This window comes from Oncorhynchus mykiss, chromosome 12 (genome assembly GCF_013265735.2).
Source record: "Oncorhynchus mykiss isolate Arlee chromosome 12, USDA_OmykA_1.1, whole genome shotgun sequence".
Classification (NCBI taxonomy): Eukaryota; Metazoa; Chordata; class Actinopteri; order Salmoniformes; family Salmonidae; genus Oncorhynchus; species Oncorhynchus mykiss.
The window spans coordinates 21,928,698-21,941,485 of record NC_048576.1 but is presented as its reverse complement, the minus strand read 5'-3'; the positions used below and the strand labels follow the sequence as shown (position 1 = coordinate 21,941,485).

Sequence of the window (12,788 nt, the reverse complement as noted above, 5' to 3'; positions counted from 1 at the left end):
ATTAACCAAATTAGAAAAACATGACCAATGTGTACACCAGGGGTGGCCTATCATTTTGGCTCGAGGGCCACATCAGCTTTTCAAAATTAAACGTTGAGCCGCAAAGATTTATTTTCGGACCGATGTGTTCGTCAAAAGCAAATTTTCAGGTCAGAAAAAAAGGCAGTTATTTGAAAATATATCGGCCCATTATAATATCTATCTAGTTTTAGATGTTCAAGAGTGGCCTGGAGTGGTTTTTAACCCAAAACAATAATTCCTTGTGGAAAGAGAACACCTGCTCTTTCCATGACAGACTGGCCAGGTGAATCCCGGTGAAAGCTATGGTCCCTTATTAATGTGATGTTAAATCAACTTCAAACCAGTGTAGATGAAGGGGAGGAGACCCGTTAAAAAAGGATTTCTAAGCCTTGCAACAATTGAGACATGTCTAGTGTATGTGTGCCATTCAGAAGTGGAATGGGAAGACAAAAGATTGAAGTGCCTTTCAAAAGGTTACGGTAGTAGGAGCCAGGCACACCAGTTTGAGTGAGTCAAGAACTGCAACACTAAGTGCCTTTCAAAAGGTTACGGTAGTAGGAGCCAGGCACACCAGTTTGAGTGAGTCAAGAACTGCAACACTGCTGGGTTTTTCACATGCAACAGTTTCCCGTGTGTATCAAGAATGATCCACCACCCAAAGGACATCCAGCCAACTTGACACAACTGTAGGAAGCATTGGAGAAAACTTGACACCTTGTAGAGTCCCCAACGTAATGAGGCTGTTGAGGGCAAAATGGTGCAACTCCATATTAGGAAGGTGTTCCTAATGTTTTTTTCACTCAGTGTGTGTGTGTGTGTGTACATACATACACTACCGTTCAAAAGTTTGGGGTCACTTAAAAATGTCCTTGTTTTTTAAAAACACCAGTCTCAACGTCAACAGTGAAGAGGCGACTCCGGGATACTGGTCTTCTAGGCAGAGTTCCTCTGTCCAGTGTCTGTGATCTGTTGCCCATCTTCTTTTTTTTTATTGGCCAGTCTGAGATATGGCTTTTTCTTTGCAACTCTGCCAAGAAGGCCAGCATCCTGGAGTCGACTCTTCACTGTTGACGATGTTTTGCGGGTACTATTTAATGAAGCTGCCAGTTGAGGACGTGTGAGGCGTCTGTTTCACAACCTAGACATTCTTATGTACTTGTCCTCTTGCTCAGCTGTATTTCTTCTTTAAATCAGCACAACAGTTTTCAGCTGTGTTAACATAATTCCATGAGGGTTTTCTAATGATCAATTAGCCTTTTAAAATGATAAACTTGGATTAGCTAACACAATGTGCCATTGGAACACAGGAGTGATGGTTGCTGATAATGGGCATCTGTACGCCTATGTAGATATTCCATAAAAAAATCTGCCTTTTCAAGCTACAATAGTCATTTACAACATTAAAACTGTCTACACTGCATTTCTGATAAATTTGATGTTATTTTAAACGGATATTTTCTTTAAAAAAATAAGGACATTTTTAAATGACCCCAAACTTAGGTTGGAGTCATTAAAACTCGTTTTTCAACCACTCCACAAATGTTTTTTTAATAAACTGTAGTTTTGGCAAGTCGGTTAGGACATCTACTTTGTGCATGATACAAGTCATTTTTCCAACAATTGTTTACAGACAGATTATTTCACTTATAATTCACTGTATCACAAATCCAGTGAGTCAGAAGCTTGGAACATTCCAGAAAAGGATGTCATGGCTTTAGAAGCTTCTAATAGGCTAATTGATATAATTTGAGTCAATTGGAGGTGTACCTGTGGATGTATTTCAAGGCCTACCTTCAAACACAGTGCCTCTTTGCTTGACATCATGGGAAAATCAAAAGAAATCAGCCAAGACCTCAGAAAATAAATTGTAGACCTCCACAAGTCTGGTTCATCATTGGGAGCAATTTCCAAAGGCCTGAAGGTACCACGTTCATCTGTACAAACAATAGTATGCAAGTATAAACACCATGAGACCATGCAGCCGGCATACCGCTCAGGAAGGAGATGCGTTCTGTCATCTAGAGATGAACGTACTTTGGTGCGAAAAGTGCCAATCAATCCCAGAACAACAGCAAAGGACCTTGTGAAGATGCTGGAGGAAACAGGTACAAAAGTATCTATATCCACAGTAAAACGAGTCCTATATCGACATAACCTGAAAGGCCGCTCAGCAAGGAAGAAGCCACTGCTCCAAAACCGCCATAAAAAGCCAGACTATGGTTTGCAACTGCACATGGGGACAAAGATCGTACTTTTTGGAGAAATGTCCTCTGGTCTGATGAAACAAAAATAGAACCGATTGGCCATAATGACCATCGTTATGTTTGGAGGAAAAAGGGGGAGGCTTGCAAGCTGAAGAATCCCAACCGTGAACCACAAGAGTGGCAGCATCATGTTGTGTGGGTGTTTTGCTGCAGAAGGGACTGGTGCACATCGCAAAATAGATGGCGTCATGAAGTGGGAAAAGCATGTGGATATATTGAAGCAACATCTCAAGACATCAGTCAGGAAGTTAAAGCTTAGTCGCAAAGGCATCTTCCAAATGGACAATGACCCCAAGTATACTTCCAAAGTTGTGGCAAAATGGCTTAAGGACAACAAAGTCAAGGTATTGGAGTGGCCATCACAAAGCCCTGACCTCAAGCCTATAAAACATTTGTGGGCAGAACTGAAAAAGTGTGTGCGAGCAAGGAGGCCTACAAACCTGACTCAGTCACACCAGCTCTGTCAGGAGGAACAGGACAAAATTCACCCAACTTATTTTGGGAAGCTTGTGGAAGGCTACCCGAAACATTTGACCCAAGTTAAACAATTTAAAGGCAAAGCTACCAAATACTAATTGAGTGTATGTAAACTTCTGACCCACTGGGAATGTTATGAAAGAAATAAAAGCTGACATAAATCATTCTCTCGACTATTATTATGACATTTCACATTCTTAAAATAAAGTGGTGATCCTAACTGACCTAAAACATGGAATTATTACTAGGATTAAATGTCAGGAATTGTGAAAAACTGAGTTTAAATGTATTTGGCTAAGGTGTATGTAAACTTCCGACTTCAACTGTATGTATGTATGTATGTATGTATGTATGTACGTACAGTGGGGCAAAAAAGTATTTAGTCAGCCACCAATTGTGCAAGTTCTCCCACTTAAAAAGATGAGAGAGGCTTGTAATTTTCATCATAGGTACACTTCAATTATGACAGACAAAATTAGAAAAAAAATGCAGAAAATCACATTGTAGGATTTTTTATTAATTTATTTGCAAATTATGGTGGAAAATAAGTATTTGGTCAAAGTTTATCTCAATACTTTGTTATATACCCTTTGTTGGCAATGACAGATGTCAAACGTTTTCTGTAAGGTTTTCACACACTGTTGCTGGTATTTTGGCCCATTCCTCCATGCAGATCTCCTCTAGAGCAGTGATGTTTTGGGGCTGTTGCTGGGCAACACAGACTTTCAACTCCCTCCAAAGATTTTCTATGGGTTGAGATCTGGAGACTGGCTAGGCCACTCCAGGACCTTGAAATGCTTCTTACGAAGCGACTCCTTCGTTGCCTTGGTGGTGTGTTTGGGATCATTGTCATGCTGAAAGACCCAGCCACGTTTCATCTTCAATGCCCTTGCTGATGGAAGGAGGTTTTCACTCAAAATCTCACGATACATGGCCCCATTCATTCTTTCCTTTACACGGATCAGTCGTCCTGGTCCCTTTGCAGAAAAACAGCCCCAAAGCATGTTTCCACCCCCATGCTTCACAGTAGGTATGGTGTTCTTTGGATGCAACTCAGCATTCTTTGTCCTCCAAACACGACGAGTTGAGTTTTATCCAAAAAGTTATATTTTGGTTTCATCTGACCATATGACATTCTCCCAATCTTCTTCTGGATCATCCAAATGCAAACTTCAGACGGGCCTGGACATGTACTGGCTTAAGCAGGGGGACACGTCTGGCACTGCAGGATTTGAGTCCCTGGCGGCGTAGTGTGTTACTGATGGTAGGCTTTATTACTTTGGTCCCAGCTCTCTGCAGGTCATTCACTAGGTTCCCCCGTGTAGTTCTGGGATTTTTGCTCACCATTCTTGTGATCATTTTGACCCCACGAGGTGAGATCTTGCGTGGAGCCCCAGATCGAGGGAGATTATCAGTGGTCTTGTATGTCTTCCATTTCCTAATAATTGCTCCCACAGTTGATTTTTTCAAACCAAGCTGCTTACCTATTGCAGATTCAGTCTTCCCAGCCTGGTGCAGGTCTACAATTTTGTTTCTGGTGTCCTTTGACAGCTCTTTGGTCTAGGCCATAGTGGAGTTTGGAGTGTGGCTGTTTGTTTGAGGTTGTGGACAGGTGTCTTTTATACTGATAACAAGTTCAAACAGGTGCCAGGTAACGAGTGGAGGACAGAGGAGCCTCTTAAAGAAGAAGTTACAAGTCTGTGAGAGCCAGAAATATTGCTTGTTTGTAGCTGAAAATACTTATTTTTCACCATAATTTGCAAATAAATTCATTAAAAATCCTACAATGTGATATTCTGGATTTTTTCCCTCATTTTGTCTGTCATAGTTGAAGTGTACCTATGATGACAATTACAGGCCTCTCTCATCTTTTTAAGTGGGAGAACTTGCACAATTGGTGGCTGACTAAATACTTTTTTGCCCCACTGTATTTATGTATGTATGTATTCACTTGCAGAAAGAAAAAATTAAATACTTCAATATCTTAGCAAAGACAAAGGAAGAAAAAAAACAAAACATGCTCTGTCAAATTTCCAGTACAGCCAGGTGTCCTGCCTTACATGTTGAACATCCTGTTTTGGAAAACATTCTTGCTTCAGCAGCACAAGAGCCATTCAATGAGTATCAGGGCAACAGTCACTTTCAAAATGTCTTATGCCGTTGTTTTTTTGCACAGAGGTGCGTGAAATACAACACTGTCTCCATGGTGATAACATCACCCTTGCCAGTTCCTTATTCTGACGAGTTTCCTAGCTAGCCAGTGCATACAGTACAGTCTTCGTCAACCTGCTGTTTGTCCACTAGCTGAGTTTCAGCAGGAGTTTCTCCTCTACTAGTTCAAACTGTACACTCACTGACATCTCAGCAATGAATTGCTCGCAGCCCTCTTTGGTCACCTGCTTGCAGTATCGCAAGTCAATATGACAGATGCTTCCACAGCGCTTGAAGTAAGTCAGGGACTGGTCCGTGACTCTGTTGCACACTGCAGAGATTAGGGAGGAGGAAGATACAGCATTAAGTTGTTGTAATATGAGACCATTCATCATCTTCAGTTAATACACAAAGATAGGTGCCTCCTATATACTTGGCTATAACAGTCATTTGTTTTCTAGAATAAAGGCTCCAACCAAAACCTCACCATCGTTATGAGCATATTGAGTGCAGTCAATGGGTGACGGCTTCCCCCATGAACAGTGACTGACAGTGGATAATTAGAAAACAGTGGTGCCCTGTCTGTCTGTCCCACATTGACCCAACCTTTAACAGCACTACTCAGGGAGAGGAGAACCATGGGGGTACTTCAGTTATGGTGTTTGGAATGGAGCCTAGTTTTACTCCACCCCATGGCTCCAACTGTGCATCAGAAATAGAGACAATTAAATCTATTCATACTTTATACTGGTGTTTATGGGGTCGTGATATGACTTTACGAGGCACACATTCATCTCAGTAGGGAACATTTGTTATTCAATAAGACCTATGAAGCAATTAATTAACTTTGCAATGAGAGGTCAATGGCCATGTCCGGATTGTCACCAGTATGTTCTAAATAGTGAATAGTACTGTTAGCAGTGATTACTTTTAGTAGAGACATTCTGACATGGCCAATGTCTATAGTGATAGTAGGCATTGTGACATGGCCTTGTATGCCCCTACCGGAGAGGTTGATGTCAGTGAGCGAGTCTCTGGTGGTGGTCCCTGCAGCGGTCAGGATGTTGACTGACTGGTCAGTGACGTGGTTGCAGTAGCTCAGGTCCAGTCTGGTCAGCTGGGGCATGTAGCGGATGAAGAGGCGCAGAGAGGTGTCCGTGATGTCCAGCCCGGCCAGACGCAGGTCCACCACATTTCGCAGCTTACTCCTGTTGTCCAGCTGACCTAGGGAGGGAGAGAGAGACAAAGATTGAATGCTTGTCAAGTTCATTTTCATCCTTTTTTAAAGCTTCTTTACTTCTACTAGGAGCAAAATTGAATGCAAGCTTTTCCAGCTGTGTGGCTATAAAGACCGACACAAACATTCAGCAGAGAGCACAGCAAGACCTGACATGGATGGTCTGCAGCAGCCTGACTGGAATGCAAAGCAGATTGACATACTGTTCAATACTTCACACCATGTGTCCAGATGGTCACTAACACAGTGCAGGATGGCGAAAACCTACCTGGTCTGTTGTCTGTGGGGGGTGAGAGCAGATCCCTCATCTGGGCGTCTTTGAGACCCTCTACCCACTGGACGTCCAGGGTCCGCAGCAGCGGGCAGCTGGCGGTGCAGAGGGCAGACACAGCCACCCAGGAGCAGCCTGAGAGGAGCAGCATCCGCAGACCTGCAGGGACAACAGTCAGGGGTTAAGAGGGGTCAAACTCAACGACATCGCTCGCTCTCTCAATTCCTACTAAACACACCCTGTCAGCACTGTCAAAATGAACGAAACCAAAACGCCATAATAATACAGAATTGGGTTTGCCTCCCTTGGACTAAGTCAGTCCTAATTAAGTAACTCAAAATGTGTAACATTATCTGCTGCCCCGTTCAATCCTTTGGGGGGGATCTTAATAGTCTCCAACAGTTCATTAACCTGAGGGTGCAAAATCAAGCAAACAAAAACCATCACTATGTAAATGTAATTACAGTCACCGCATAATTAATTCTAAGAAGAAACAAAGCCAATCGTCAGAAACACTGAGGAACCCCTGGGGATACCATTATTATGGAGCAGAGTCGCAGTCATACGGCAGCATTCTCTGAAACTTCCAGCTCACCCAACCAAGGAAACAAAGACAGCGTTACATTATCACCAAACTAGTCACATTAAATACGTTCCTATCAATGCTCTCAGTACAGAGAAGCACAGTAACAGGCTGCAGTGGTGACATCAGGTTTGCAGTGTGTACCCAAAGCCATGGACAGAGACACAGTATAATGGCTAGGTGTATACTGTATACTGTAGACCGTTCTATTATAAAGCCAAAGAGGGATATGCACAATGCCTCCGTTACAACACTGCTGGCTGGTGTTTAATATACCTGGCAGTCTGTTGATGAGCCAGCTGAGCTGCTTCTTGGAGATGTTGGTCCAGCTGAGGTCCAGAGCCACAGGCTGTCTGCGGATGATGCCACTCAGCATGAGGGGAGTGATTGACTTACAGCGGTTCAGATCGATCTGCGTCCACAGTCTCTTATCACAGCACCTGGGGAGGTAGGGACGAAGGTAACTACAAGATCACACAGTCACCATAGCTACAGCTGTGGAAAGACTACACTTGAGGTGAGAGCTTAAGGCTAGAGAGCCTTACAGCTCAGTGTTCATACGGTCTTTCCAATAAACAAGGGCCACTTTGAAAAACACAACCCACTATTCACAAGATTGACTTGTCCAACTTCGTATCAGACGCTTTGGTCTATCAGGCCCTGTCTGGACATGACAGTCCATGCAGCTTTAGTATTCTGATAATGGAGTTGGAATAAGCTAAATATGATAACAACAACAACAGACGGCAGTAGCTAACTACTGTATAGCTAAGTAGCCAGCTAACCTCTGTAGCTAGCAAGCAATGCTGAAGGGATTGCATAACTCTAGCCAAACAAAAGCATTTATGAGGCCAGCAAACACGATCCTCACACGCTAGGAACGCATTTCCTCCAATGTTATAATGATGGCCTTTCTAGGGAGTTTTTCCTAGCCACCATGCTTCTACACCTGCATTGCTTGCTGTTTGGGGTTTTAGGCTGGGTTTCAGTACAGCACTTTGAGATATCAGCTGATGTAAGAAGGGCTTTATAAATAAATATAAAAGTGCCTTTCGGTCCCAAAACACAAGTTTTCTAGACACTGATGACGTCGTCCACTGTATGCGCTTTTGGTAGCCTGATTGCATCTAGATTGAGGACAAATCCGCACAAAAGCATCCCTGACCACCTCCTGAAGTGGTCAGACAGATCTGAACAGAATCAGACCAAAGTGACTTTTGTGCGTCTAGACCCATGCGATCTTCGTATTCTGATAGCAGAAGTTGCATGTAATTGTCAAGTGTAGACACGACATCCGATAGCTACAGCTCACCATCTGTTCCAGGTCTTACAGACACGCATGCAGACACACAGGTCTCTGTGTGCGAGGTGGCTGAACACGACCATCCACACCTCCCTGCGCATCACGTGGGCCTGTCCGTCATCCAGGGGAAGTCTGTCTGGTGGGGGGCTGATGGGAGGCGGCCGGATCACGTGACGCTCCATCTGTACACACTTGGGCGGTGAGTGGCAGGGAGGGGGGCGTGGGCAAATAGGTGTGATCGGAGGGCTGCGGTTCCACCCCAGGGGCGAGAGCTGGCGGGGCGTCCCATTCACCTCCCGCCCCCTGGGGTGGAGCCAGTCTCCGAGGTCACTGCTGCCGTTGTCGAGTGGCCGTTTGGGCTTAGGCTCCTCCCCGTCACTCTCAGGCTCCGTCTTCATTGGCCTGTGGTTCTGATTGGCCAAGCAGTCCTCTGTCTTCAATGGTCGACGGTTGTGATTGGATAGGCCATCCTCTGTCTTAATTGGCCTGCGGTTATGATTGGTGGGGGAGTCCTCTGTTTTTAGTGGTCTGCGGTTCTGATTGATAGAGGAGTCCTCAGTCTTCAGTGGTCGACGGTTGTTATTGGTTGGGCTGTTCTCCCCCTTCAGTGTTCTGCGGTTCTGATTGGCCAAGCAGTCCTCGGTCTTCTGGATCTCCAGGTTGAGCTCTTTGCTCAGCTCCTTGCTCAGCTCTTTGTTGGGTAGGCGGCGTCGCTGGTGTGCCTTCAGCTGGCCAAGTGTCTTGTCTGGGGCATCGCCCCCCTCACTGCTGGGCCCTGCCCGGGGAGAGCTGGAGCAGGACTGGTCACTCTCTCTGGCTGCAGACGTCCGTAGCAGTGGACTCAGCATAGTCTTTATTTTACCGTCTTTACTGTCCTCTACACCATCTTTCTCCTCTTCTTCCTCCTCATCATCCTCCTTATCTTCCTCCTCTTCTCTTTTCCCTTTAGCTGCAACCCTGTCCCCTGTGTATCTGTCATCTTCATGGTCTTCGTCCTCATCAACTTTCTCTTGCTTGATGGGCCGTAACAGCTTGGAGGTGAAGTTGTCATCAGGTTTTGGGGGCTTCTTCTGTAAGGGAACATGGGGAGCATATCAATTACTCTGACATTCATTTGTCATAATCATCTTTACAGTTTTAATTTTCATTTTTATAAAGACCTTATTTATCATATATTTTTCTCCAAACAGTGTTTGACAAGTAAGTGGACTACAAATTCTCAAATCAAAAGGGTTATTGTTTGGTAATAGAATCTTGACAAAATAAACTCTGGGCCTTATCAAATCTGTCTCTTCTCAAATCAAGAGGAATGCTCAGTAAAGACAGTCAATATAAAAATAATTATCCATGGCCAGCCCAAAGCCTGCTGGATAAATTACCTTTTTCTTGACAACAGGAGGCTCGTCCTCATCTTTGATGTCGAACAGCTTCCTCTTCTTCCTCAGAGGGTTGTCCTCAGGCCTGGGTCGGGGATGAGGTAACAACATGGGAGAACGTTTCTTCAGAGGAGGATATTCCTCAGCTTTCCTCTTGGGGGTGTCATCACGCTCTGCCTTCCTCTTCACTGCAGTGGGTGATGTTGGCACACTGGGCAGGTCGGACTCTTCCTTAACGTCACGGTTCAATCGCGAGTCCTTCAGTAGCGACCCGGGCAGGTCGGACTCTTCCTTAACATCACGGTTTAATCGCGAGTCCTTCAGCAGCGACCCGGGAAGGTTGGACGCGTACTTGAACCCTGGTCCTCTTTTTTGCTTGACAGCCAAAAGGGAAGAAACAAGGGAAGACAACTTTATACCTTTTGCCTATTTGTTTCCAGACAATTCAAGTATTTTTATAATGAAAGTGATTTATTGAACAGTGCAGAGCGTAGATATTCTGCCTAGAACATTAATTTCCACAACCACATAGATGCTTACTTTCCCGGTCTTCCCTGCATGGTTGCATTTTGGACACTCCCAGCAGTTTGGCAACTCTTCATTTACAACTCCACCAGAATTCTTCACCTGAACAAGAGAGCACAAGTAGTGAGTGGGTGAAGGTGATAGGAAGCACAAGTAAAAGTGATAAAGTACGAAACAAAGCTATCATTTATCATTAGCAGAATAAGTCCTTTATAGAAGGGGAAGGCAACTAGATTAATCTGCGGACCAATTTTTGTCGGAGCGGATGATGGGGGGGCCGGAACATAATTATGATAATATGTACACTGCAAATTGACCACAACTTAGACCCTCATATTTTTGGGGGGTGAAAAATATAGCTACGAGCAGCAATAAACAGGGTTCACAGTGTGACAAAAGGAACACGAGATCAGTTGGATAACAAAGCACTATCGTGTAGGAACTACTGTATCTTCCTCTATGTGCACTAAATACAAAATCATTAGCGTTACATACGCAAAGAGTGAGTTGTTGATATATTTTTTTTTAAACCAAGAAATATATTAATACCAAATTCAGCGTGGTACATCTTAAGGACGTCCATGATAACAATGACAAGTTTCAAGTCGATAGGCTGATCGGTCGATAGTTGATTTGTTAATAACTCAGCCATCTTTTACTGATCAGGACCAAATTTGGTGTCATTTGGTCCTATGGCTCATGAGAAGAAGATTATTTTTGAAAGTATTTTGGCATATTTTAAAATATGTGCTAATATGCATCTACTGGCGAACATTGATGGATCATTGTGATGAGTCCAACAACCAAATGTGGAGTGAATCTGGCTTTTGTCAATGAGAAGATTAGTTATGATTATTTTAAGTTGTAGCATTACATAGTTAAACAAGTGAATTGTTAGTTTGCTTATTTGTTAAGATATCAATGCCAAACTTAACATGGTTCATCAATGTAATGTCTTTGATGACGTTACACAGGATTTACAAAGGATTTAAAATTGACACATGAAATCAGCATTTCCTGATTTATCAATAACTCAGCCATCTCTTAACTAAACCCTTATCTTTTCTCAAGGTTCATCCTGTTTCCATTGATCATCCTTGAGATGTTTCTACAACTTGATTGGAATCCACCTGTGGTAAATGTATTGATTGGACATGATTTGGAAAGGCAATTCCCTGTCTATATGAGGTCCCACAGTTGATAGTGCATGTCAGAGCAAATACCAAGCCATGAGGTCGAAGGAATTGTCCGTAGAGCTCCGAGACAGAATTGTATCGAGGCACAGATCTGGAGAAGGATACCAAAACATTTCTGCAGCATTGTAGGTCCCCAAGAACACAGTGGTCTCCATTCTTAAATGGAAGAAGATTGGAACCACCAAGACTCTTCCTAGAGCTGGCCACCTGGCCTAATTGAGCAGTCGGGGGAGAAGGGCCTTGTTCAGGGAGGTGACCAAGAACCTGATGGTCACTTTGACAGAGCTCTAGAGTTCCTTTGTGGAGATGGTTGTCCTTCTGGAAGGTATTCCCATCTCTGCAGCACTCCACCAATCAGGCCTTTATGGTAGAGGAGCCAGATGGAAGCCACTCCTCAGTAAAAGGCACCTAAAGAACTCTCAGACCATGAGAAACAAGATTTAGATTCTCTGGTCTGATGAAACCAAGATTGAACTCTTTGGCCTGAACGCCAAGCGTCACGTCTGGAGGAAACCTGGCACCATCCCTACGGTGAAACATGGTGGTGGCAGCATCATGCTGTGGATATGTTTTTCAGTGGCGGGGACTGGGAGACTGACTAGTCAGGATCAAGGGAAAGATGAACGGTGCAAAGGACAGAGATCCTTGATGAAAACCTGCTCCAGAGCGCTCAGGACCTCAGACTGGGGCGAAGGTTCACCTTCCAACAGGACAATAACTCTAAGCACACAGCCAAGACAATGTAGGAGTGGCTTCGGGACAAGTCTCCTTGTCCTTCAGTGGCCCAGCCAGAGTCTGGACTTGAACCCATTTGAACATCTCTGGAGAGACCTGAAAATAGCTGTGCAGCGACGCTCCCTATCCAACCTGACAGAGCTTGAGAGGATCTGCAGAGAAGAATGGTGTGCCAAGCTTGTAGCATCATACCCAAGAAGACTTGAGGCTGTAATCACTGCCAAAGGTGCTTCAATAAAGTACTGAGTAAAGGGTCTGAATACTTATGTCAATGTGATATCCGTTTTTTTCCCTCATACATTTGAAAACATTTCTAAAAACCTGTTTTTGCTTTGTCATTATGGGGTATTGTGTGTAGATTGAGAAAAAACAACAACATGTAATCCGTTTTAGAATAAGGCTGTAACGTAACAAATGGCAAACGGAGCAGCGGATATGGGAGTTTAAGTGAGACTGCTTATAACTGCGCCACGGCTTTGCTGTGAACCCCTAATAACAATAATTTCATACCTTGAATACATTGTGACACATTCACGTACGTCTCTTTATTTTTGGGAATACCTGGGAACAGATTTCCTAAATTAAACTCATTTTTTGCTGAATTCCTGGTGACTTTACATGCTTTTGACCAAAAACATAAATCTTAAAA

At 43.8% G+C, this 12,788-nt stretch overlaps 1 protein-coding gene across 6 annotated transcripts in view; it reads right to left on the bottom strand.

Moving 5' to 3' along the window:
- Positions 1-4,628: 4,628 nt before the first annotated feature.
- LOC110537201 (lysine-specific demethylase 2B) overlaps positions 4,629-12,788 on the bottom strand; it is a 41,535-nt gene continuing 33,375 nt past the window's right edge. For 3 of the 6 annotated variants that reach the window (XM_021623053.2, XM_021623054.2, XM_021623057.2), the window contains exons 15-21: positions 10,224-10,310; positions 9,687-10,067; positions 8,317-9,377; positions 7,281-7,444; positions 6,419-6,580; positions 5,919-6,137; positions 4,629-5,244 (exon numbers count right to left, since the gene is read on the bottom strand). In XM_021623053.2, coding sequence (XP_021478728.2) covers positions 5,063-5,244; positions 5,919-6,137; positions 6,419-6,580; positions 7,281-7,444; positions 8,317-9,377; positions 9,687-10,067; positions 10,224-10,310 — 2,256 coding nt within the window. In that variant the 3' untranslated portion in view covers positions 4,629-5,062. The remainder of the gene's footprint in view (positions 5,245-5,918; positions 6,138-6,418; positions 6,581-7,280; positions 7,445-8,316; positions 9,378-9,686; positions 10,068-10,223; positions 10,311-12,788) is intronic. The other 3 variants (XM_021623055.2, XM_021623056.2, XM_021623058.2) reach the window with 1 other exon arrangement.